The 27,484-nt window shown below is 43.1% G+C and overlaps 1 protein-coding gene across 3 annotated transcripts in view; it reads right to left on the bottom strand.

Annotated features, from left to right (window-relative positions):
- Nucleotides 1–6,968: 6,968 nt before the first annotated feature.
- RNF125 (ring finger protein 125) overlaps nucleotides 6,969–27,484 on the bottom strand; it is a 32,819-nt gene continuing 12,303 nt past the window's right edge. For 2 of the 3 annotated variants that reach the window (XM_080686188.1, XM_080686190.1), the window contains 5 exons: nucleotides 27,288–27,441; nucleotides 20,492–20,586; nucleotides 17,088–17,178; nucleotides 13,922–14,029; nucleotides 6,993–10,922 (listed from right to left, as the gene is read on the bottom strand). In XM_080686188.1, coding sequence (XP_080542314.1) covers nucleotides 10,836–10,922; nucleotides 13,922–14,029; nucleotides 17,088–17,178; nucleotides 20,492–20,586; nucleotides 27,288–27,441 — 535 coding nt within the window. In that variant the 3' untranslated portion in view covers nucleotides 6,993–10,835. Of the gene's footprint in view, nucleotides 10,923–13,921; nucleotides 14,030–17,087; nucleotides 17,179–20,491; nucleotides 20,587–27,287; nucleotides 27,442–27,484 lie in introns of all 3 variants that reach the window. The other variant, XM_080686189.1, reaches the window with a different exon arrangement.

Below are 27,484 nucleotides of genomic sequence, written 5' to 3'. Positions count from 1 at the left end.
GGCCTGGCCAGGTAGCTCAGTTGATTAGAGCATCATCCCGATATGCCAAGGTTTCAGATTCCATCTCTGGTCCGGCCACATCCATGAATCAACCAATGAATGCACAAATAAATGGAACAACAAATTGATGTTTCTCTCCCCCTGCCTTCCTCTCTTTAAAAACCCACTTTAAAAATTAGTGTGTGTGTGCGCACGGGTGCACGTGTGTGCACGTGTGTGTGTGTGTGTGCGTGTTGGGTCTTTGTCCCCATTTGTGGTACGGAGCTCCTAAAACCTTTGTAATTTCCTAAGTGATGTGAGTAGTAAATGTGTCTTCTATGTTAATAAGGTGACTTTTCACCGGAAGAAGCAACCTTGTGATTAAAGGGTTGAAATTTAAGTCCAACACTCAGACCTCCAGGGAAGAGAGGAGCTGGAGACTAAGTTCAATTAAAAATGGCCAGTGAGCCCTAGCCAGTTTGGCTCAGTGGATAGAGCGTCGGCCCGGGTTCGATTCCAGTCAAGGGCATGTACCTTGGTTGCAGGCACATCTCCAATGGGAGGTGTGCAGGAGGCAGCTGATTGATGTTTCTCTCTCATTGATGTTTCTCTCTATCCCTCTCCCTTCCTCTCTGTAAAAAATCAATAAAATATATTAAAAAATAAAATAAAATATATTTTAAAAAATGGCCAGTGATGTAATGAATGACGCCTGTGTTGTGAAGTCTCCAGAGGAGTGTAAAGGACAAGGTCCAGATCTTCAGGCTGGGGATGGAAGAGAGGGTAGGCTGCTCAGAGAGCCAAGAGCTCTGCACCCCCCCCCCCCCACACACACACACACACACCTGGACCTGCCCCTCTCTTGGTCCTGCTGTTCCTGAGGAATGCCTTTCGTAGGAAACTGTAATCTAGTGAGTCAACTGGTTTCCTGAGTTTGGTGAGCTGCCCTAACAAATAAATGGAACCCAAGGAGCAGATAAGGGGAACCTCTGATCTATCGTCCGTCAGCAGCACAGGGGACAACCTGGACTTCCAGTTGGAGTTGGCATCTGAAGGGGTGGGGATGGGGGCAGTCTTGTAAGACTGACCCCTACCTCTGTGGGATCTGATACTCTCCGTAGGTAGGTAGTGTGAGGACTGCATTGAATTGTAGGACACCCAGGTGGTATCCAAGACTTACTTGGGGTGTGGCATGCACCTCTTCACCACACAGTGGAGTTGGGAGACAGAATTTTACCCCCTCTCTCTGCTTCTGGCAGTGGCTTCCTTTCTTTCATGGTTTCAGCTTCCGGGAGACGGGGAGACAGCCTGCCCTTCCCTCAGGGGCCCCAGCCCCTCCTGGGCATGCCCTGCCTTTTCTCAGTGGCCTCTGTGGTTGCCTCGCTGTCATACTTGGTCTTTCAGCAGTTCCAACATCTTGTCATCTGTTTGTCACAGTAAGCGCCCTCTTTTGAACTACTTATTGAGAGTTTTACTTTAAAAAAATATTCTTTTATTGATTTCAGAGAGAGAAACATCAATGCTGAGAATCATTGATCAGCTGCCTCCTGCACGCCCCCTACGGGAGATCCAGCCCAAATCTCCGGGGCTGGTGCCCTGACCTCAAATCTAACCCGACCTCCTGGTTCGTGGGTGGACATTCAACCCTGACCCATTTCCCTAACTAAATCAACACTTTAGGAGAGGGGAGGGCAAAGGTGTCTCTTCCTCCAAAAGAGAAGGAACGGAGTTGCTTTCCGTTGTAAGTTTCCATTCTCTTCACAACTCTGCAGATTGGCGCGATGGAAACTTAAAGTGAGGTAAAGCATAGAAAATAAAGGAATGTACCCTTTTCCAGTCTACCCCAGTCTGGGACAGCTAAATTTCCACACCTTCATAAATGTCATTATGAATATGCATTCTCATGTTACTGACATTTGATTTTATGTCAGCTATATTTTTAGGGACTAGCATAGAGCTGTCATTTGTAAGCCTATCAGCAGCCCTTCAGACCCTATTATTTCCTGTGGAATCCAGCTGGAGATAAAAGATCCCTCGCCCCTGCCCCTCCCCCCTCTTTCTCTCTCTGCCTTTCTTCTTCCCTCTTGTTATTTTTTTCTTTTTCCTTTTTTTCCCCATTACTTTACACATTTATTGGCATCCTCTGGTCATTGTTCTAACCTGGGCGCATAGCCAGGATAAAGGCAACTATAACAAGACTAGTAGCCCTGCCCATGAATCTGTGTGCCAGTAGCTCGCTGCTGCCCTCCTGGAGCTCCCGCAGCCTCCCCCCCCCCCCACCCCTCCCCTTATCGCTTGCTGCCCTGCCTGCTCCTGTAGCTCTCCACTGCCCGCTTGTAGCTCGCTGCCCCACCCTCCTGCTGATCTGTGATCCGGTTGTTACGCTTCAAGGCATAACGACCATTTGCCTATTACATCTTTATTATATAGGATTAGTTCCAGTATAAGAGTGGAGGCAGAAGCCTGGCACCAGTTTTAAAAAGCAAACGAAACCTAATTTTGGGGGAAGTAGAACCCTGCAGCATATATACAGCCTTCTTTCTGTGCCTGAAGTTCTGTTGTTCCAGCCATTCCTCTCTCAGCACCTGCGTGTTCACTGCTTCCTCCAGAGGAGACCATCTAACTCCCTCCCAGCTTGCCTCTCAGGCAATGCCATTTCCCAGTCCAATGCCTCTTTATCTTTAATTGAATCTTAATCTTTTCTTTAAAAGAAATTTTTTATTGATTTCACAGAGAAAGGGAGAGGAAGGGAGCGATAGAAACATCAATGATGAGAGAGAATCACTGATCAGCTGGCTGCCTGCAGGCCTCACACTGAAACCCAGGCATGTGCCCCAACCGGGAATCGAACCGTGACCTCCTGGTTCATAGGTTGATGCTCAACCACGGAGCCATGATGGCTGGGCGAATCTTAATCTTGAACATCTCATAATCCTGCAGCCTTAGACTAAATCATAAAGGTGATTCCTATCAACCATTTCTTTTTTAATGTCCAATTAATAATTTATTTTTATTTATTTATTTTCTTTTTTTAATATATTTTATTGACTTTTTACAGAGAGGAAGGGAGAGGGATAGAGAGTTAGAAACATCGATGAGAGAGAAACATCCATCAGCTGCCTTCTGCATACCTCCTACTGGTGGTGTGCCCGCAACCAAGGTACATGCCCTTGACGGGAATCGAACCTGAGACCTTTCAGTCCGCAAGCCGACCCTCTAGCCACTGAGCCAAACCGGCTAGGGCTATTTTTTTTTCTTTTCTTATTGCTTAAAGTATTACAAATAGTAATACATATGTCTCCTTTTTTTTTTTCCCAATTGACCTTCCCCAGCCTCCCCTACTCCCCGGCACATGCCCTCACCCCCCTCCCAGTGTCTTGCGTCCACTGGTTATGCTTATATGCATGCATACAAGTCCTTTGCCTGTCAACCACTTCCATGTACCACAATGCAGAACAAATAGAACTACAATGAGAACTTCCATTTAGAACCTGGAGAAAGGAGGAGGAACCATAGGCTATGTACCATCTGTTGCTGGACAGAGTAAATGAAGCAAAGCAGAGTCTCACGGGCATCATTTAGTTGACTTGGTAGAGGTGAAAATTCTACTATTAACCACTCCGGCTCTCTGATGTTGCCTGCTGGGACTGTTGCTATTGTCAAAGGAATACCTAAAAGCACGTTAGAGCAGCTGATCCTGTCTGGGGAGAGAGGAGTGGCATAATTCATTTGCAACTCACTTTTTGTTGAAGGTGTTGGGGTGCAAAAATGGCGTGAGGCTTTCTACGGAATTGGGCCATTCTGCTCAGGGATTTTAATAGATCACAGTGCTGTTACACAAGTTGGGCTTTTCCTGGGCCTACAATTCTAATAGTCACCTGTCCATCAGTCTCATTTTAGGAGAACTTCCAAAAAGCAAACACCAAAGACTTGGTGATGTCTGTGGGGCTGTTAAGTTGAAAAGCCGAGAACGGAGCTCCACCTACAGACTTTCTGTTTGTCAGCAGTAACTCTGGGGGCAACATATACCCCGTTTACCCTGACCAACTTCGTCTCAGGAGAAGATGAATGAAGGAAGTTGGCTGGGCTGGCAGAGAGCTCTTCTTCTCTGTCTTCTAAAACGTCCACCAAACTGCGTTCCAGTTCCGTGTAGGTTGCAAAGGCAGTGTCATCCTGATTGTCATGCGGGGTGGCTCGGGGAGTCAGGAGTCCAAATCCTCCTTTAATTTCCTTCCCGTTCCAGTGGCCAGGATCTCCGTTTTCTGTCAGCATTTCAGTTTCACACCCAACGGGAAGTGAATCAGAGAACGAGACATCTGCGCCTCAGTCCAGCAAACGATTACCTACTTGATTTGGACCTCAGCATTCTCAACTCCCAACTCTTCTTCCTCGACCCACGGCCAGCAAAATCGGGATGGGGGCATGCAAATCTCTTGTTGGTACTCGGGAAAAATCAACATAAACTGATTTATCAGTCTAGGTCAAATCGGGAGACATTTGAACAGACACAGTAATTTGAACTGAGAAAGTTTAATATAAATAATTTTTAATTTTAGCAGATTGGTTTAAGTAGAAAGGTCTAAAGACTAGAGTTGAGTGCTCACTCTACTAAAATTGAAACAACATAGAGAAGATTAGTATGGCCCCTATGCAAGGAAGACACCTAAATTTGTGAAGTGTTCCATATTACTTCGTCAATAAAAGGAGTATAGGGTTGAAAGAGAGTACCCAAAGAAAGTCTCCTCTCCCACCATCACTAGGGCCCAGGGGCTTCATCACAAGGAACAACAGCCTGTAATTATTGGAATCGAGAGTCTAGGTCAGCGGTCGGCAAACTCATTAGTCAACAGAGCGGCAAACCGCGGCTCGCGAGCCGCAGTTTGCCAACCCCTGGCCTAGATCCAGGCCTTGCTGGGGAGGTCTCTGTTGCTCACTAGATGGTAGAGAAGTCACTGTGGTGCCATGCGGTCAGAACTTGCTGGAAACCAGTCCTTCAGGGTCCCATGGAAAAATATCTGTTTGCAAAGAAGTATCTCAGGCATTCTGCAAGATACCATCCAGAGGGATGCTGGAGGCAGCGTCTGTCTGCAGGGTGCTGAGGGCCGCAGGGCACTGCAGAAGATGCCAATAGAGGGCACTAGAGAGAAATGGCAGTCCTTTTCCTCCTGCAGTTTCTCCCGTGCCCTCTGTTGGAAAGTCTTACCGTTGTGCCAGCTGGGAAAGAAAAAGTATGTGAAGGGCCCAGATTCATTTTCACACAGCAGGTGAGAAAGGAGTAAGTTTAGAGCGGAGTACATTTGCTCCCCATGTAGGCCTTGCTAGTGAGAAAAGAATATGCAGAGGAGCTAACAGGAGTCGTCGGATCCATGTGTCAGGCATTCATTTTTCTGTTCCACAAGCACATATGGGCTGAAGGTGTCCCTCCAAAGGTCCTATGTTGCAACCCTCCTCCCCAACGGTATTTGGAGATGGGGCCTGTGCGACCTGTGTGATCAGCCATTTTTCCAGGCTGTTGTGATGAGGGGTGTCAGGAGCAGCCCACGGTGACGTAGAAATGCCATGAGATCCATGTAGCCTGTAGCCCTGCAGTGAGAGCAGCTGCCTGCAGAACGGCCAGGGCCCACGGTGTACCTTGGTTGCGTGCCAGGATCTGAGGGTTTGTAACCGCAGCACGACCTAATCTACCTTGACCAATCGCTTCCCACGGTTCACTTCGCTGAGCCTCTTACCTGGCTACTTTGGGGGCAATGATTAGCCTTAATCAAGACCCATGTGTGTGGCTTTCTGAAACCTGCAGGACCAAAATACCAGATGACTGCCCTAACCGGTGTGGCTCAGTGGATAGAGCGTCGGCCTGCGGACTGAAGGGTCCCAGGTTCGATTCCGCTCAGGGGGATGTACCTTGGTTGCGGGCACATCCCCAGTGGGGGGTGTGCAGGAGGCAGCTGATGGATGTTTCTCTCTCACTGATGTTTCTAACTCTCTCTCCCTCTCCCTTCCTCTCTGTAAAAAATCAATAAAATATATGTATTTTAAAAATAAATAAAATACCAGATGATTGTCCAGTAATAAGATAAAAATGTAAGTATTTCACCCTAACCGGTTTGGCTCAGTGGATAGAGCATCGGCCTGCGGACTCAAGGGTCCCAGGTTCGATTCTGGTCAAGGGCATGTACCTTGGTTGCGCGCACATCCCCAGTAGGGGGTGTGCAGGAGGCAGCTGATTGATGTTTCTCTCTCATCTGTTTCTAACTCTCTATCCCTCTCCCTTCCTCTCTGTAAAAAAATCAATAAAATATATTTTTTAAAAAATGTAAGTATTTCTTAGCCTCAAGGATCTCAGGTACAGGTGTCCCTCTGTAATATTTTGTCTTATTTACTTCCATAAAGGTAGCCTAGGTGTCAATGCTAAGTCCTCCCAACTCCTCCTGGGTTCCCTCTACCTTGCAGGATGTCACTCATCATAGGTCATGTCAATAACACCCGTGTCCTGGCCTGTACCTCTTGTGAAAACATCTAAAAAGCTTTCATATGTTTGAGCGTCTCCTGAACTGGGGTACACAGGACAGGTGCAGCCACCTAAAACGTAGTACATATTTAGCAGAGAGTAAGACAAAGAATTCATCTACATTTTACCTTTTCAATTTCAGTGAAGCCCCTTGGGAGCAGAACCAATAACTCCATGGTGATCAGCATTTCTTTGGCCTAAACCAGGCTTCCTAAACCTCGACACTGTTGACATTTGGGGCATGGTAATTCTTTGTTGTGAGGGGGCCGCGCTGGGCATTGTAGAATAGTGAGCAGCATCCTTGGCCTCTACCTGTGTCCCTGGCCACTAGTAACCCCAGTTATGACAAAAAATGTCTCTAGATATTACCAAACGTTCCCCGAGAGGCCTACGTGAAGGTATATTTTTGTGATAGATACTGCTGAATGACCATTTTCAAAGTTTATCGGTTTGTGTAAAAAATGTATCAAGATCAATATTTAAGAATAGACACAACAGATATTTTAATGAAAGCAATGGTCCTGCCATTCTTTATTTCTCACAATACATTTTTACAGAAGGAAAAACAAAAACAAACTTGCACATTTTAAATTCTGATCATACAGTTGTTTTTTTGCAGTTGCATAAGGAAAGAATGAATCTCTTAATGACTTTTTAAAAGAACTTCAATGCCTAAAGGTACAAATTATACACTCAACGTTCCGTAACTGGAGTACTCGTAAGCTCCCTTCCACATGAAGGACTGAGCACCCCATGAATGTAATGAAGCGACATCGTTGGAGCTGGGTCTGTGACCGGAACTGTCTTAACATAGGTTCACAGACTCGAAACCCAACTTCCAACCTACGTTCAAAGCCCGGGAGGAAGGTAATGACAGGAAAAGCTCCACAGGTTTCCCAGGGTTCGAAGAGTTTAGCCTTGGAGAGAAACATGGGACTCAGACCTCCCTGATAAGGCCTTGGAAAAGCTGCGTCTGAGGACAACATGACACTTTTTGTTCGTCGTCAACAGCTTCAAATATTGGTCTTCGTTTTTTAACACAATGAATTACAAGACTTTTTTTATAGAAAAGGTTAAAGGCACCGTAAAAGGATGAGTATTTGCACTTGACCGTTTTAGAACTCAAAACAACTCAGAAGGCGGAATGATGCAGGCGGCCAGCGCCTGGTGTACCCTGGAGTTGGCACACTTATCCTCAGAGGGATCCAGGGGCCGGTTGTGAATTGCTGCGCTGAGCTCCACGGGTGACTTAAAGCTTTATTTAAAACACGGGATTTAAAGTTTTGACATTTTTTCAAGTTTTACAGATTTAAAGATGCCTTTTTGTGCTGCTCTAAATTAACGAAGATTTACTCTCTGGATAGTACTGATGCTCAGAAATTGTTTTTCAGGGACTAAAATTAGACTTTCAGTCTGACGATTACCTCCCTCCTTTTGCGCTTTATTGGATGATTCATCCGAAGCGGAGGAAGAGGTTGTGAAACCAAACATCTGTTACTTGCTCACAGCTGTGAAGCCAGAGGACGGAAGGCCCTCAACCTCATCGGCTTTACGTTGTTCTAATCCCCTTGTAGCGGGTGGCAGGATCGTAAGCAAGACTTTAAAGAGGAACGGGTAGTTTACGATTGATATTTTGGACACCACGATTGTGACTACATTTATGTGTAAGAAACAAAACCGTTAGTAATTGGTTACAATTTAAAAGCTAGCTGCCACCAAGTAAAATTTTAACTAGTCTTCATAGCTTCGTTGCTTGCTGTCACACAGAAACGTTATTCTAGGTCCTGGATTCATCCTTAAAGAGTCAGATATGAAAAAACAGTCCAACTATCAAATCCGGACTGGTGGCAAGCACTGAACACAGTTACGTGAAGAACTAGGACTAACTGGAGGAGGAGAGAGAGAGGATAGTATGTGATTCCATACGAAAATGTTCTGAAAATGCTGATAGACGTACAGCTTTCAAAAGTAGGGGGAGGATAGGGAGCGCAAATAAAAAATGCTTAATGGTTTTCATTACATGTTGGTGGTAGTTGTATTAGCACTGTTATTCTGAAACTGTGGCATGTGCAAGGTAATGAAAGAAATGACTATCTGTGTGATATTCTATCGTGGCCCGTCTTGGAAAAGCAGAATTCTCAGTATAGGAAAAATTGGAAATACAGTTGAAAAAAAAAAAAAGGATTAGATTGTAGTACTCCATTTGACTTGAAAGTATCAAAATAAACTCATGGCCCGGCCAGTGTGGCTCAGTGATTGAGCGTCCACCTATGAACCAGGAGGTCATGGTTCGATTCCCCATCAGGACACATGCCCAGATTGGGGGCTCAATTCCCAGGGTGGGGTGTGCAGGAGGCAGCCTATCAATCATTCTCTCTCCTCATTGATGTTTCTATCTCTCTCTCCTTCTCCCTTCTCTCTGAAATCAATAAAAATATATTTTTAAAAAATAAACTCATGAAGTGTTTTATCTTTAAAAGGCTAAGATATTACTTTTAGCTCCCTCCCAGAAACAATGGTAAGTCTAGTTGCAATGAGTTTAACAGCCCTGAGGATAGCACTGAAATGCCATTTCTCACTGAAAATGACCAGGTTTCTGGGCAAAACGGCCGATTCCAGGTCTGGGGCAGGAAACTTACAAGCTGGGCCTGGAATGTCTTGTCACGTGAGACGGCAAGGAGGCTACCAAAGCCTGCGAGAGTAGCGTCAAAAGGATTCGGAGGCAACGTGATGATACACCAATGGCCAAAGACGGGGCCATCTGAGCTTTAGTAAGGTAACGTTTAAAGTGGGTTAAAGTCTATGAAATATGTGTGAATTCCTAAGTTAGTTCACAATGCCGTTTAAAAAAGTGATCACTAGAAGATGATAGGGAAACGTTTTTCTTGAAAATTGGTACATAAAGGGAAAAATTCAAATATTTTTCTTTTCCTACATGAACATGACCACTGGTTAACCAAATCACAGATGTGGGGAAACACCTCTTTACAAAAAATGTTCCGAGTAATAAACAGAAAAGAAATGACAGAATTAGAATATTCTCCAACCCACAGTAAATCACTGGATCTCGGCACCGAGTGTCCAGTTCAGCTGACGTCACAAAAAGACTGAACTGGACAGTCGTTGCCGTAAGTCTGCTCAAACCTCTGGACCCATGTGTCAATGTCCAGAGGACAGAGGAACAGGCTGAGTTGTGCCATGAGTCTGCAGTCAGTACAATACAGACGGTGGGAAACTGTGAATCCTAAGACCAGGTTCTCCAACAGGTAAATTTTAAGAAAAAGAGAGACGGGGGGAATGTGTAAAAAGGGATGTAGAAGATACATCTCATAACAATTTTAAATGAATAAGAAAAAAAAATAGTGTGTAGAGATACACACTTGGGCAATAAAATACTAAAGAAATACAAGAAAGTGATTCGTACTGAAATCAACGTAATGGTTACTTTTGTGGAATTGGGGACAAGCGCTGTGAATTGTGACAGGACACACAGAGGACATCCAGGGTGGCTGACAAGAGTGTTTTCCTACAGTAATGTGATGAGCTGTAATTTTGTTTGGTTTTCAGTATTTCTTATAATTTTTCTAAAGGGTGAAATAAAAATAACATCAAAGCCCTTTGAATTTTCCACTAAGAATTATGGATGTGAATACCTCTACTATAAATAACAGCTGATGGTTCTTAAGAACTTGCCTACGTTATAGAAATATTCCTAAGCAATAAGCTACAAACATTTGAAAAATAGAATATTAAATTCTTATGTATGCAGTTATAAAAAGTAAAAGAATTAGGCGTTCATTCCTAACGTGAAATTAATTTTGTTACGTTATGTTACACAATTTGGTTAAATGGACTTCGTCGACTTCCAAAATTTTCCTTCCCTACCATACAAGGTTATTCATGTTATTCTATTAGTGATTAGAACATGAGCATTGAAACAGATTTCACATTTCCTTGCATGTCCACAATTTGTTTCACTTTCCATCTTTTTACATAGACCAAAGATTAGTTATCTTGCCCTACCATGATGGTGTTTACTAATAAGTAGCATTACACATCCTGTCATCCAATTTGCAAATAAAGATCCTTCACCCACAAATCCCAGCCTCAGGTTCTCTTTCTCATATTAATGGGCTAATGGAGACTCTTTTTGTTTGTTGAGCATCTAAGAAGCTCAGGAATGTAAAACAGATTTAAACCATGTAGGTAAAAGCAGTTTTAAAATGCAGTAAGAACTGTGTGGTACATTTTTGCCCATCAAACATTGACAATTCCCCTCCAACTGTTCAAGCAGCATCTTAACAAATGGCGCAACTGTATGGTCTCCTTCCTTCTCCTTTTCACCACATTATGTGGTATTTGAGTGACTCACATATTCCAGAAGTGACCGGTCTAATACCCTTCGGATAAGAGCTTCCTCAATTATATTAAAATCCTACAATTAAGAAAAATAATTAGAAACATACAATCAGAGACAGTTTTCAGAAACTGAGAAGATCCCTGAGTTCAGTGACCTGTGCAATCTCCCATAAGAAAAACCTGTCAGGGAACCTAGCACTTTCATTTGGGGCCAGAGCATTTTCTAGTTCATTGGGCTGCCTCCGAAGTAACCAGTCATTGTCATAACAAAAGAGTCTTGATTTGGAATTTGAAGTTTTGAATCTGATCTAATGAGTAGTTTTTAATCAGCACTACAAACACTGGTCAGAGAGCTAGGTTCCACATAATAGGTCATATAAAGTTAAGACATTTCCATAGGACTCAGCAATCTCAGTACAACGACTGAATATCTATCTGAAAACTGCTGAAAGCAAAACTCTTTCTCTGCCTTCCTGTGGTCAAAATGGCATTCAAAACTTTAAGTCAGCGCATTCTATAAACAAGACAAAAACTATCAAGAGCCCTGTCCTTTGCAACCCATCTCCTCTTCCTTCAAAAACTAAAAACAAACAAAAACAAAACAACTCGTAAATCTGTGTTGAAAGTCCACTGTGAAACATCTATATATATAAAAGCCTAAGCAACCTTTGGACCGTTCAACTGGTAGCTATGATGTGCACTGACCACCAGGGGGCAGACACTCAACGCACAGGCATGGAAACATGGAACAGAATGATGAATCTCAGAGGGAAGGGAGCAGGGGGGAGGGCAGGAAGAGATTAACCAAAGATCTTATATGCATACTAGAGGCCCGGTGCACGGATTCGTGCACTGGTGGAGTCTCTTAGCTTGGCCTGGTCTGCGGGGATCGGGCTGAATCCATGCACCGGGCCTCCAACATCCCCCAAGGGGTCCCAGATTGTGAGAGGGCACAGGCAAGGCTGAGGGACCTCACCGGTGCACAAATCTGTGTACTGGGCCTCTAGTAAAACCATAAAGTCAAATAAATAAAATCCAAAGGAAAGCCATAAAGAGTAGAAGAACATAAGATCTGGGACTCGATCCTGGTTGTTTCTTAGGCAATGTATTAACCTTTGAGCTTCAGATATTTCATACCTAAGTGAGGATAATAGAGTACTCCCTTGACAATAGTTGTTAGAAGGAATAAAATGAGATAATATGCATGAAGTGCCTTCCATAGTACTTGGTAGCGGAGGAAACAAACAATCAAACCAAAGAACACTGTTCCAGCCTCACTTCCATATCCAAGAATATGGTTTTGAGTGGGTAGAAAGTATTCTCATCAAAGTGGCTTCCTCCTTGGATTCATACTTGGAAAGATCTTGAGAAGAATGGACTGAATGTGAACAGCTGGAATAGGTAATGGCTTTTAGAACGCCTGATGGAGCTAAAATAAAGAGGAAGCCCTCCCTATGTGCTGTGAAACATGAGAACATAGACCAGAGCCAGGCTCTGTGAGGCCTTGTGTCCTTTGGGGACCAGAGACACTATTTGAGAGGCGGAGCAGAGCCCATGAAGCTCTGGGGTAGCCTGTGCAGTCCTTCAAGTGGTCCTCATATTCCCATCGATTCTCTCCCCACCTCCAACTTGCCTGAGATCCCTGCCCACACTGCAAAGCACTTGACCTGCTTCCCTCACTCAATCCTCTCAAAAGCTTTGGGGAGTAGGTGCTGTTTACTCCCTTCACTTAGTAAATCAACAGAGGCTCAAAGGTCAATAGTCTGCCCAAGGTCACACTGTTGTGACAGAGCTGTTACTTAAATCCAGGCCAGAACCTAAATTCCGCGTGTTGAATCTGGATAACCAGAGAGGGCAGATCAGAAAGCAAAGAGAGAATTTTCAAATTAACCACTTTTAACAAATCTTTAACAATTACTAAATTCTATCTTCAAATAGCATAAAAAACAATGTCAAATTATCCGCAAATTCAAATTTAGCCGTTAACATTCCTGTATTTAGATGAAAGTTAACAATAAAATATTATGTTTCAGAACATGGCTCTGAGTGATTTTCCCCCCTTACAGGTTGAAAGGGACTCAGGATAACATACTACCCGCCCATGACAACACATGGACCAAAGTACAACAAAGGCTACATTAACTTTTTTCTTGTTATTCTCATTTTGATCATGGGAAATACAGTCATAAGCATTGGGACTATTCATGCAATACCTAACTTTTCCTGCATTTAAAAAAAAAGTCAATATAATGAGATTGGCCATGAGTTGGTAGTTATTGATGTGTAGGTGATGGTTCTATGGGGGGTTCATTATACTATTCTGTCTACTTTGTGTTCATTTAATACTTTTCATAAAAAAATTTTATGTTTAAAAAAAGTTCAATAAATGAATATTGTTTACTACACAGATAATGTTATATCTGTGAACAGCCATTCAATGTACTATAAAAGCAACTGGCCCAGCTGGTGTAGCTCAGTGGTTGAGCATTGACCTATGAACCAGGGGGTCATGGTTCGATTCCAGTCAGGGCACATGCCTGGGTTGCAGGCTCAATTCCCAGTGAAGGTTGTGTAGGAGGCAGCTGATCAATGATTCTGTCTTATCATTGATATTTCTTTCTCTCACTCCCTCTTCCTTCCTCTCTGATATCAATAAAAACATATTTTTTAAAATAAAATATATAAAAGCAAGTGGATGCAGAACAAACTCTCTGAGTCATTTCATTATTGATGTGATTTCATCTCAGCTATATAAGTTTTCAGGTTCACAAAAATTATAACTATACAAAGGGAGGAGTAAAGTAGAAACTAAAATAATTCGAAGGTGAAATCTGGCTCCTTATACAATGGATAATTATATGGATCACACAAAAAATAGTTTTGTATAAGGCAGATAACAGCTTTAATATTCATAGCCAAATTTACAAAACACTCTATTTTTATGATTTCTTAGTTAATGCTAATACTTAACACTTTGGCTATATATGCATTTTTTCCTCCTTATTCGCTTGGATTAAAAAAGTAAGCTTAACACAGACAGCATGAAGACAATGTAAAAATAAAACAAATACTTACTAAGAAATCCTCATAGAGCTGAGTGTGACTGACTTGCAAATGTCTTATTAAACTGCCATTGAAGCTGCTTGGGTTCTCAGTAGGTATTAAACGGCAGAGTGGGCAGAACTGGAAACAGACAAGAGTTCAAGAAAGAATTTAAAATAATCACTAATGTCAGAATTAAAAAATCAAAAAGCCAACTACTCAGCCATAAGAACAGATGAAATACTGCCATTTGTGACAACATGGATGGACCTTAAGAATAGGCTAAGCAAAATAAGGCAGTCAGAAAAAGCTAAGAACCATATGTTTCCCTCACACGTGCGATGTAAGACTGAAACTCATAAACACAGACACCAGTATGGTGGTTACCAGAGGGAAAGGGGTGGGAGGTAGCAAAGGGTAGAGGGAGCCAAATATATGGCGACAGAAGATGCTTTGACTTTGAGTGGTGGGCCCACAATGCAATATAAGGGTCATGTATCATAGAAATCTATACCTGAAACCTATATAATCTTATTAATCAATGTCCTCCCAACGAATTTTAATTAAAAAAATAACCATTCAAGAAAGTGCAATTTAACTCGACAAATCTATTGGCCATACCTCAGTTTTATGTTTTAAAATTTCATAAGCATTAAAACAACATTAAACAAATAAAATTGCATTTATTCTTGTATACATATTATTGTATAGCTATTATTTTCACAGTTATTAACTGATTAATTAAACAATTAAACAGTTAGTAGACACACTGTAATGTACTTAATTAGTTGCCTACCTCTTGAAAGAAGTTTTTTGTATGTAGATATTTTATTATTACAAATGATATTATCTATAGTGTTTATCTTTTGGAGGATTATATTCTTAGGATAAATGACCGGGAAATGGAGAATCATAGTCAAAGGTTATGAACATTTATGGTTCATAATATCTAAAATATTTTTATTACCACCAGCAATAAAGATTATAACACACCAGCATCAGTAATTAGTATTTACATCTATTTCCTAATTTAATAGCTATGAATAGCTCTTCAAAAAAACTGTCATTTTGAAATATTTATAAACTCACAAGAAATTGCAAAAGTAATTCAGAAAGGTCCCATGTCCCATCACAGTTTTCCCAAATGGTAATATCTTACATAACTATAGCACATTATCAAAATCAGGAAGTTGGCAATTAACTAGACTACAGATCTGCCTTAGGTTTCACCAGTTTTTACATGAATTCAGTTGCGTGCGTGCGTGCGTGTGTGTGTGTGTGTGTGTGTGTGTGTGTGTGTGTGTAGTTCTATGAAATATTATCACTCATATAGATTCATATACCCATCAACACAATCAAGATACAGTGTCCTGTCATTGAAAAGGAACTTCCTGGTGTTACCCCTGTACTTCCTTTCTCTCCCGACCCTGGTGTCCACCGATCTGTTCCCCACCTCTATAATGTCATTTTTAAAAAACTTTTATTTATTTAAGATTTTATTTTTTTTTATTAAGGTATTATATGTGTACATATCTTACCATTGACCCCCCCCACCCCACTCCCATACATGCTCTCAACCCCCAATGTTTGGCATCCGTTGGTTATTCTTATATGCATGCATGTAAGTCCTTCGGTTGATCTCTTATTTCCCCCACCTCTCCCTAACCTTCCCGCTGTAATTTGACAGTCTGTTTGATGCTTTACTGCCTCTGTATCTATCTTTTTGTTCATCAGTTTATAATGTTTTTTATTATCCACAAATGAGTGAGATCATGTGGTATTTTTCTTTCATTGCCTGGCTTATTTCACTTAGCATAATGTTCTCCAATTCCATCCAGGTTGCTACAAATGGTAAGAATTCCTTCTTTTTTATGGCAGCATAGTATTCCATTGTGTAAATGTACCATAGTTTTCTGATCCAGTCATCTGCTGAGGGGCACCTAGGCTGTTTCCAAATCTTGAGAATGTTAAATAAATCCAATTATACAGTATTTAATCCAGTTATATAGTACTTAATCTCACAAGCTGCTAATCTTGTGAGATTGGCTCTTTATCACTGAGCAGAATGACCTTGAGACTCATCCAAGTTGTTGCTTGCATCCATAATTCCTTCCTTTCTTTTTTTTTTTTAATATATTTCATTGATATTTTACAGAGAGGAAGGGAGAGGGATAGAGAGCTAGAAACATCGATGAAAGAGAAACATCGATCAGCCACCTCCTGCACACCTCCCACTGGGGATGTGCCCGCAACCAAGGCACATGCCCTTGACCAGAATCGAACCCGGGACCCTTCAGTCCGCAGGCCGACGCTCTATCCACTGAGCCAAACCGGTTTTGGCCATAATTCCTTCCTTTTTATTGCTAGTGGTAAGTAGACCATGATATGGCTGTACCACAGTTTAACCATTTACTTTCTGAAGGACATTTGTTGTTTCCAGTTTGGGGCTGTTACAAATAAAACTGCAACGAACATTTGTGTACAGATAGTTGCATAAATGTTTTTATTTCTCTAGGATAAATTTCCAAAAATTTGATTGCTGGTCCTATGGTGAGTGTTATAGTTAACTTGGAAAGAAAAAAAAAAAAGGCCTTACCTCACTACTATACAGCAATAAAAATTATAAAAGCCACACCACAAAGAACTAAAATGCCAGATTGAAATGAAAAAAGGCAGCACTCACTATGAATCTAGGAAATGATGAGCAGTATGTGTATTTAATGCACAAGCATGTGGATATATATGAAATAAACTAATAGAATGATTAATAAAGATAACGACTTTATGCTTTTCTCTTTTGTTTCTTTTTATTTTATATAACTTTCTACTTTTCATTTCTAGTGTATTTTCATAAGTCTATTTGCATTATTTAAAAATGTTTTTAACCTAGGATGTGACCATGGTTATTACACTAAAGTTAGATCTTAACTGTGCATTTGGGATATTCTTAGTTGATTATGCCCAGGATGATCTGTAAGAGATAATGTCTAATTTCATAAATGAATGAATGAATGCACATTAGTAATTCTTATCAGTTTCAATTCAACACTTGCACATTTCGTTAATGTCATAGAATTACCATAACCTCGACATAAATTACCCTGTATAATATATCTATAAGCAGAAGCCTATCAAATGACTTTTCTAATATATATTGAATTTAGACACTGCAGAAATGTACAGTGACAAAAATCCTTACCACCGGTCTCCTTTCTGATCTGTGATGATTAACACAATGATCCAGCAAGCTGTCTTCGTCCAGTTCCTTCTGACAAAATGGACACACACACCTGGAAATGGTACAGAATAGAATATCACTAAAGGACTGGCAATGAGTTAGTAGTCACTTAACTACAGAGGTAAAAAAAACAGATCCCGTTTCCAGTCCTCATTCTCTCTGAACGGATACAATTTTTTCCAATCCCAATGATGGTCTTGGTGCCTGAAGCCTTTCTCCTGAGGGATGTAAACGCGTGTCCTTCCGGTGAGCGGGGAGAGAAACAGCCACAGTGCACTAGCAGCACCGTTCACTGAGAAACAGCACGCAGTCCATCCACCTGCCCCTGCGTTACTCTGTCACTTTTCCATCCTCCCTTTCCTAATTTTGATTTGGGTGTTATTTGTCCTCCAACTCTTCTAGCACACATACAGGGTGGGGCAAAAGTAGGTTTACAGTGGTTGGTATGAAAAATAATACAATCCTATATAATAAAGAGGTGATATGCAAATTGACCCTCATGCCTTCGCACAAGATGGCCGCCCCCATGTGGTCAAAGATGGCTGTCACAAGATGGCCAGCAGGGGAGGGTAGTTGTGGGCGATCAGGCCTGCAGGGGAGGGCAGTTAGGGGCAACCAGGCCTGCAGGGGAGGGCAGTTAGGGGCGATCGGGCTGGCAGGGGAGGGCAGTTAGGGGCGATCGGGCTGGCAGGGGAGGGCAGTTGTGGGCGATCAGGCCTGCAAGGGAGGGCAGTTAGGGGCGACCAGGCCTGCAGGGGAGAGCAGTTGGGGGCAATTGGGCTGGAAGGCGAGCAGTTAGGCGTCGATCAGGCTGGCAGGGGAGTGGTTAGGGGGTAATCAGATTGGCAGGCAGGCGAGCGGTTGGGAGCCAGCAGTCCCAGATTGTGAGAGGGATCCCAGATTGGAGAGGGTGCAGGCTGGGCTGAGGGACCCCTCCCCCCACCCCCATGCATGGATTTTGTGCACTGGGCCTCTAGTAGTTAATAAATAATAATACAAGAATAAACTCTGTGTTTTGCGTACTCACAACTGTAAACCTATTTTCCCCTCCCTGTGTAACTCCAAGTGTCAACTCACATAATTAGTATCGAGTGAAGAATGAAAAATGACCTTCAACTACCCTGTTAAGTCTTGACATCTGGGGGTATTTGTTCCTATATCCGTGCTGCCCAATACGTAGCCATTGGCCATATGTGTCTGTTGGGCACTTGAAATATTGGTAGTCCAAATGAGATATGCCGAAGTATAAAATACACACTGAATTTCAAAGGCTTAATCTAAAAAAAATGTAAAATATCTCAATAACTTTTATATTGATTCCATGTTGAAATAATAGTTTGGCTATATATGAATTAAATAAAATATATCAAAAATTGATTTTCCTTGCCACTAGAAAAGTTTAAATTACATTATGTGTTCTGCATTCTATTTCTATTGACCAGTGCCGCCTTAAATTCTTTTTTTTTAATTTTTTAAAATTTTTTATTTTTTTTATTAAGGTATTATATGTGTACATATCTTACCATTTCCCCCCCCACCCCACTCCCATACATGCCCTCACCCCCCAATGTTTTGCATCCGTTGGTTACTCTTATATGCATGCATATGCTGCCTTAAATTCCAGGGACAACATGGAAACTTGGAATTTTTTTGCTCACTTTCCATTACAGATATAGCTTCCTACTTTCTAAGACTTGTATTCTAGACAAGCTGCCTGCGTAAGAAATTTAAAAATTTGAATCACGGAGTAAGTTCTTCTATAAAGCAACCACTTCTATCTTAAATGCAAAAATTAATCTATCCAGTAAGATTGATTCATCGCCAACCCTTGTCATTTTCTGTTATTTTAACTCTTTACTATTTAATTCTAACTAGCGGAAGAAATTCGGCTTTAGATTAGCTTTTGATATTTTAATTTTTTATAAAGCCTATCAACCTTGCAATCAAATACACACACACTTTCTCAAACCAGTTGCTCTCTCCTTCTTTCCTATTGGCCCTTGTGGTCAATCGAACAGAATCTGGACTCTGCTTATAAATTTAAAATTTGTACTGTCATGGTATAAAACGAATCCTATAAAACAAGTATATTTGCAAAGCAATGTCCAGTAAAACAAAAGGGATGGAGTGATCATTTAGACTTCCAGGTTAAAAAGTATAAGCTACATTTTGAGCGTGTTTTCTTAAAATAAGCAGAACTAACATTTTCCTTCAGAAGAGAGAAAGAAATCACCCCTACTGAATCCCACTATTGGATAACTGAGTTTATACGCACATTTAATGGTTTCAAAGTCACCATTTCTTTATTTCGTTAGTAATAAAGAAAAGAGAGACTCCAAACTTTGTGATTATTCTGGCTATCCGATAATAATGACCCAGATTTTTCTTTTTTTTAAAGAAAAAAAAAAGGGGCGGGGGAGATCAATATCTGCCATTAAACCTACTAGCTACCCCCATCCATCTTCCAGCGCCCAAAGGCATAGAATACAGACGCCTGCTGCGGCCTGTACCTCCTTGTTGGAACATACATGGAGATGGATGGAGATGTGGCTTCCTGCTTCCTACGGAGAAACCAGCAGAATGAGAGGGAATGAGCTGGGAACTGCGCAGTGGTGGTGGAAAAGTAAAGATGAATATCCCCTTTTTTTAAAAAAAAAAAAGATGAATAACCTCTTAATCACGATCCACCTCGGGGATCTATTAGTCAGAAAGCAGAGCCCAGCAGAAACGAGCAGTTCTGCATTGTTTGTGGATCTTCCTCCATATAAACCCGTCTGAGGACGTTTCCCTCATCCCTCCAGCGCTCGGCTGGTTCCCTCCATGCGAAGTGTTTCAAGCAGAGAGAGCAAAAGTCTTCCATAATTATTGCCATCAACCAAGGGTTACCACCCGGCCATGGAGGCTCAGTGGTTCCGCGTTGACCTATGAACCAGGAGGTCACGGTTTGATTCCTGGCCAGGGCACATGCCCACGTTGCAGGCTTGATCGCCCAGTGGGGCGTGCAGGAGGCAGCCCATCTGTGATTCTCTCTCATCACTGATGTTTCTCTCTCTCTCTCCCGCTTCCTTCCTCTCTGAAATCAATAAAAATATATTAAAAAACAAACAAACACAAAACAAATGGTATTATGGTTAAGAGCCAACAACAGGGATTACGGTTAAGAGCCTGTACATAATTACATGCATGTTTTCACAATAAACATTTTAAATTTCCCGTTAAATTTTTTTTTCCTTTTCTGTAATGTACCATTAAAAATTTTTTTTCAATTACAATTTACATTCAATATTATTTTGTATTAGTTTCAGCATTCAATTCTTTACAGACATTCCGAATTTAGCACTGAACTGTACTCTATTGAAACAAACCTTGCTGCTGTCTCCCCAAGTTCTTGTAGCGGTCCGTATTTATCTATGTACTTCTGACAGGTTCTTATGTGTGCCCTCATCTCGCTGAGGCAAACCTACACAAAAGCAAATTCAAAATAAACTCACTGTTGAAAGGGAGCTCAGTGGAGTCTATGTGACCCGGCTTTATTGCTACTTTCATTATTTCAAATAAGGTCACAGTGGGGGTCAGCTGACTTTAAAAGGATGCATTCATGAAAACAGTACCACAAAGCTAGGGCATTATCTAGAATAGCACTACTTTTCAGTGTCTCTAGCACTTTGAAGACCCAAATGTTGCGTTACCGATTTCGGCTCTTCTAGAAAGCATTTATTTGTTAAGTGGAAAGACGTCGATTAACTGAAATTTACTTTTTGGGAATGCCATTACCTAAATTGGTGATGGGAAGAAGCAAGTGGGAAAGAAAAGGGGGAGAGGAAAAAGAGAGGAAGAGGGAGGAAAGGGGGGAAAAGTAAAAAAAAAAAAAAAAAAGACAGAAAGAAACGTATAATAAATGGATGGATTTTCGGAATATCCATAGGAAGTAAGGAGAAACCCTGTGCCTCGGGAAAAGCTATAAATACCCCGGTTTTCGAATGTATCTCGCAGCATCACATGAATTCACAATGCACAGCATGCTTAATGGCCCCATTAAGAGCACACATGAAAGGCAGCTCTTGCAGTCCGTTTTTATCAAGGCCAAAGAAAGCGCCCTTGTTCCTCCAGATATACATCCAGAGGCCTCACCATGAGGGGTCTGTGCCAAATAACACGTTCTACTCAGCGCTTCCGTAGACACCCTGGTCAGATCTGCGCTGCGGGGAGCTTTCTCAGCTGCGGCAAGGCGGCGACCCACCCTGCTTCTCGCTGCCCACGCGACCCAAGTGAACCCTCCAACTGGAAACGGTCATCATCGCTTCACAGAACACGAAAAGTAAAAGCCAGTCCTGGCCTTACGGATATCTACGCGAAAGATGTGAAAACTGGGACTGGGGTAGGCAGCCGCCTTGAAACAGACTGTTACACCATCGCTCACACCCAACCTTGCCCGCCAGGGCCCTCTCATCTCTCCAGCACCTGTGTTAAAGGGTTCTTCCCCTCTGTGTTCTTTCATCAACAAAGCGAAGGGTTCTGCACCTAAGTTAGCGATCTGGGGACCATACATGCTGACAAACGAACTGCTAAGTTCACACCGTGGCCACTCTATGAACAACAGCATGTAAGACAGTGTAAGAGATGACGGAAGGAACATAAGCCACTGTGGTTGGCCCAGCCAGCCTGGCTCCGTGGTGGAGCGTCGACCTACAAACCAGAAGGTCACGGTTCGATTCCCAGCCAGGGCTCATGCCCAGGTTGTGGGCTCCATCCCCAGTGTGGGGCGTGCAGGAGGCAGCCGATCCATGATTCTCTCTCATCGTTGATGTTTCTATCGCTCTCTCCCTCTCCCTTCCTCTCTGAAATCAATACAAACATATTTAAAAATAAGTAAATAAACCACTGTGCTTGCTGTAAAGCTGCTTCTAGTCCAGCCGTGGGCAAACTACCGCCCACGAGCCAGATCTGGCTGTTCTATCCGGTTCTCTTGCTCTCCCCTCCGCTCCTTTACTTTGAATTTATATTAGTTCACACAAACACTCCATCCATGTTTTTGTTCCGGCCCTCCGGTCCAGTTTAAGAACCTATTGTGGCCCTCGAGTCAAAAAGTTTGCCCACCCCTGTTAATGGAAGGGGGAGAAAGATATGGACGTAGACAAGTAGGGAGGAAGCGGATACTGGGCACGGCAATACGGAAGCCAGGCGATGGGAGTAGCATCTAAAATGACTGTAAAAGGAATGGCAGTATCCCTGGCAGAACGAGTAACGGAAAACGGAAGAGATGGATTCAAGAAATACCCCAAAGAGAAAATGCAAAATGCAGAAATGGGCGGGGGGGGAGGGTGGGGGGAAGAGAGAGGGAGAAAAAAGAAAGGGAATTTCCACCCAGAATAATTGAATGTTCTTGTTTCTGAAGGACACCAAAGGTGGGATAAAGAATGGGATGATGGCCCTAACCAGTTTGGCTCAGTGGATAGAGCGTCGGCCTGCGGACTGAAGGGTCCCGGGTTCGATTCCGGTCAAGGGCATGTACCTTGGTTGCGGGCACATCCCCAGTGGGAGGTGTGCAGGAGGCAGCTGATCGATGTTTCTCTCTCATCGATGTTTCTAACTCTCTATCCTCTCCCTTTCCTGTCTGTAAGAAATCAATAAAATATATTAAAAAAAAAAAAAAAAAGGAAAAAGGTGACTCCCTTGATCCTTTCCCTTTAAAAAAAAAAATAAAAAAAGAATGGGATGACGGCCCTAACCGGTTTGGCTCAGTGGATAGAGCGTCGGCCTGCGGACTGAAGGGTCCCGAGTTCGATTCCGGTCAAGGGCATGTACCTTGGTTGCGGGCACATCCCCAGTAGGAGGTGTGCAGGAGGCAGCTGATCGATGTTTCTCTCTCATCGATGTTTCTAACTCTCTATCCCTCTCCCTTCCTCTCTGTAAAAAAATCAATAAAATATATTTTTAGAAAAACAACAATGGATGACAAAATACCCTAAGTTTGACTTGGGACATGTTAAATTTTATACAATGAAAAAAAATATCAAAGTAAAAATAAGCAATAGTCTATTAAGATGAGGTGAAATCTTTTGATTTTGAGCATTTCCCATGTTTCAGACCATGCTAAAAAGCCTTGTTTCCTCATTTACCTTGAAAACCATCCTGTGACACAAACATTACCTTTTCCCTTATTTTCCAGAGATAAACAAAAATTCAGATTAAAACTTGTCCCAAATCACAAAGAATAAGAGAATTAGGATGTTTGACTCCAAAGACCATGCATGTATTCCGTAGCCAGGCAGCCATGAGGAGATTACTGAGTCTTACATAAATATGAATTAAAAACAAAACTGCATTAAGCACTTACTATGTGCCAGTCACTTTTCCAAGTGCTGGGTACACAGTTGCCAAAAAAACAGACACAGCCCTTACCTTCTTGGAACGTAAACCGGGTGGGAATAACTGATATGCAGTTAAAAAGTCATAAAAGCATAACAATAAGGGGTGAAACGTGTTACAAAGGGGACAGAGTGCTAAGAGAACAGGCTATAATTTAGGTTAACAATCAAGAAAGATTCTCTAAAGGAATTTAGACCTTCAGTACATAATCTCTCTTTTGATCTTTGGGCTGGTACATCTAAGAATCTCCTACTTAGCTCAGACGTTAACACATCTCAAATTTAACTCCGTGGATTCTGCTCCAAACCTGATCCCCATCTTACCACCTTCACTACTCATCTCAGAAACCCTGCAGGCACTTTGACACTTCGCTCACTCACCCCCACATGCAGTCAATCACCAATCTCCTTTGACTCTCCTTCCTCAACACACCTTGAAAAAACGTCTCAGCCCTAGCTGGTTTGGCTCAGTGGGTAGAGCGTCAGCCTGTGAACTGAAAGGTCCCAGGTTCGATTCCAGCCAAGGGCACATGCCTGGGTTGCGGGCTCGATCCCCAGTAGGGGGCGTGCAGGAGGCAGCCAATCAATGATTCTCTCTTATCATGGATGTTTCTATCTCTCTATCCCTCTCCCTTCCTCTCTGAAATCAATAAAAATAAATATTTAAAAAAGAAAAAACGGAAGGAGAAACCAAGATGGCGGCATAGGTAAACACCTAAACTGCTGCCTCGCACAACAATTTCAAAACTACAACTAAAAGACAGAACGGACACCATCCAGAACCACAGGAAAGCTGGCTGAGTGAAAATTCTACAACTAGAAGGAAAGAGAAAAGCTCACAGAGAATTGGAGGTATGGCAAAGGGGCTTTGTGCGCGCAGAGAGGAAGGGCGGCTGAGAGCCTGGCTGACTTTCTCTGGCGGAAGGGGGAAGGAAGCCTCCGACCGCACTGAACCCCAGTTCTGACTGCACTGAACCCCAGTTCCGGGCGAACCCCTGGGGACCCATGCTCTTACGGGGGGAGTCTGAACTCTCGGGCGAAGACTCGGGAGCCGGGGAAGGCGGAGGACTGAAAGTGTGCATGCGCACGCGCCAGTGCGCACAAAGGTTGCGGAAGTTGCCACAGGCTTTCCCTAGTGGAAGGGAGTCAGAGGATTCTGACTGCACTGAGCCCCAGTTCTGACTGCAGTGAACCCCAGTTCCAGGCGAGCCCCTGGGGACCCACGCTCTTGTGGGGGGAGTCTGGACTCTCGGGCGGAGACTCGGGAGCCAGGGAAGGCAGAGGACTGAAAGTGCGCACGCGCGCGTGCGCGCGCCAGTGCGCACAAAGGCTGCGGAGGTTGCCACAGGCTTTCCCTAGTGGAAGGGAGTCAGAGGCTCCTGACGGCACTGAGCCCCAGTTCTGACTGCAGTGAACCCCAGTTCCAGGCGAGCCCCTGGGGACCCACGCTCTTGTGGGGGGAGTCTGGACTCTCAGGCGGAGACTCGAGCTGGGGAAGGCGGAGGACTGAAAGCGCACATGCGCGCAAGGGCAAGGCTGACAGGAAGCCAAGACTGAGACTCCACCCCATCCAAGCTGAGCACAGAGCCTATTGCAATTTGGCAAGTCTAATCCTATAAGGCTGTCTCCAGCACCGAACTTCTCACAGCATAGACACAGCTGATCCTTACAGCCAACTGGCCCGGAGGTCAATTCTTCCCAGTGATACCAACAACAATAAAGACTTAATTACAACAAGGCTGTACACACAGTCCACAAAGGGGTGCACCAAGAGTGTCCACCTCAGGTTAACTGGGGAAGCAGACCCACTGGGCCATATTGGAAACCTAGCACAAATATCTACCTTACCAACTCAGGGAATCAGTGAAAATGCGGGGTCAAAGAATCAGATCACAAATGAAAGAAATGGAGGAAAACAAACGACTGGATATAGAATTCAAAACCACGGTTATAAGACTTTTTAAGAATATCCTAGAAAAGGCCGATAAATATAACGAGACCCTCGAAGATATGAAAAAGGACCAACTAGAAATTAAACATACACTGACTGAAATAAAAAATATTATACAGAGACCCAGAAACAGAATAGAGGAACACAAGAATCAAGTCAAAGAATTGAAATACAAAGAAGCAAAAAACACTCAACCGAAAAAGCAAAAAGCAAAAAAAAAATCCAAAAAGTTGAAGATAATGTAAGAAGACTCTGGGACAACTTCAAGCGTACCAACATCAGAATTATGGGGGTGCCAGAAGAAGAGAGAGAGCAAGATACTGAAAACCTATTTGAAGAAATAATGACCGAAAACTCCCCCCACCTGGTGAAAGAAATAGACTTACAAGTCCAGGAAGCCCACAGAACCCCAAACAAAAGGAATCCAAAGAGGACCACACCAAGACACATCATAATTAAAATGCCAAGAGCAAAAGACAAAGAGAGAATATTAAAAGCAGCAAGAGAAAAACAGTTAATTACCTACAAGGGAGTACCCATACGACTGTCAGCTGACTTCTCAACAGAAACTATGCAGGCCAGACGGGAGTGGCAAGAAATTTTCAATGTGATGAATAGCAAGAACCTACAACCAAGATTACTCTACCCAGCAAAGCTATCATTCAGAATTGAAGGGCAGATAAAGAGCTTCACAGATAAGAAAAAGCTGAAGGAGTTCATCACCACCAAACCAGTATTATATGAAATGCTGAAAGGTATTCTTAAAGAAGAGGAAGAAGAAAAAAGTAAAGAGAAAAATTATGAACAACAAATACATATCTATCAACAAGCGAACCTAAAAATCAAGTGAATTAAAAACCTGAGGAACAGAATAATCTGGTGAATATAATAGAATCAGGGGCATAGAAAGGGAGTGGACTGATAATTCTCAGGGGGAAAGGGGTATGGGGGGTTCATGAAGAGAATGGACAAAAATCATACACCTATGGATGAGGACAGTGGGGGGGAGGTAAGGGCAGAAGGTGGGGTGGGAAATGGGTGGAGGGGAGCTATGGGGGGAAAAAGGAGAAATAATTGTAATAATCTCAATAAAGATTTATTTAGAAAGAAAGAAAGAAAGAAAGAAAGAAAGAAAGAAAGAAAGAAAGAAAGAAAGAAAGAAAAAACGTCTCATTTCCTACCTAACCCTATCACCCCACTCTAGCTGCCTTACCGGATCCATACTGACAGCCACCGAACTGGCTTCACCCGTCCTGCTTTTGCCCACTCCAAGCCACCGTCCACACACACGCTAGACAGAGTAACATCCCAAACGTGTAACCCCGCTCCAAGGCTTACACGTTCTCTACGTGTCACTATTGCATGTGAGAGAAAATCTAGATAGAGTCTTTGGCATGGCCCCCAAGCCCTCGCAAGACCTAACCGTGCTCGCCTAGGATCGAAGGATGAGAATGGCAACAGGAGGAAGTGATGGAGAGAGAGAAACACTGCCAGGGCAAGGGCGTCGGTGCAAGTGTGCCCCTGGACTGGCTAACAGAGCGCTCGCTGGTGGGCTGCAACAGAGCAGCAGGAACGGAGGCCACATCACAGGGGGGCACGGACCCATGGGAAGAGAAGAAATGGAGGCAGCCAAGGAAAGCATTTGTTTGGAAAACTCGGCGGTGGTAGGCATCGGGTGACTATTTTCTTGCAGCTCACACCTATGAAACCGGACAAAGGCTGACACAATGAACTTTCGGAAGTCGGGGTAGGGTGAGGTCAAAGGGCACAGGTGAACCGATGAGCTGTGTCCCCCTTTTCCCAGCGGTGCAAGCTGGTGCCCGGGAGCACAGGGCCACTCACCAGGGTGCCGCACTCGGCGCAGTTCTGGAACTCTGATTTCATCCTCTTGGTTACGTCCGTGGCTGGAACGCCTTCCGAAGGAAGGGATGCCCGGCAGTAAGGGCAGGTCCACCTGTTGCTCTTCAGACTGGTAGCAATGCAGGAACGGCAGAACCTGCCCGAAACACACCAAGGGTACATCACGTTCCCTCAAGGGT

The sequence above is a fragment of the Plecotus auritus genome (genome assembly GCF_963455305.1).
Source record: "Plecotus auritus genome assembly, chromosome: 8".
NCBI lineage: Eukaryota > Metazoa > Chordata > Mammalia > Chiroptera > Vespertilionidae > Plecotus > Plecotus auritus.
This window is presented reverse-complemented; position numbering and strand designations above follow the sequence as displayed.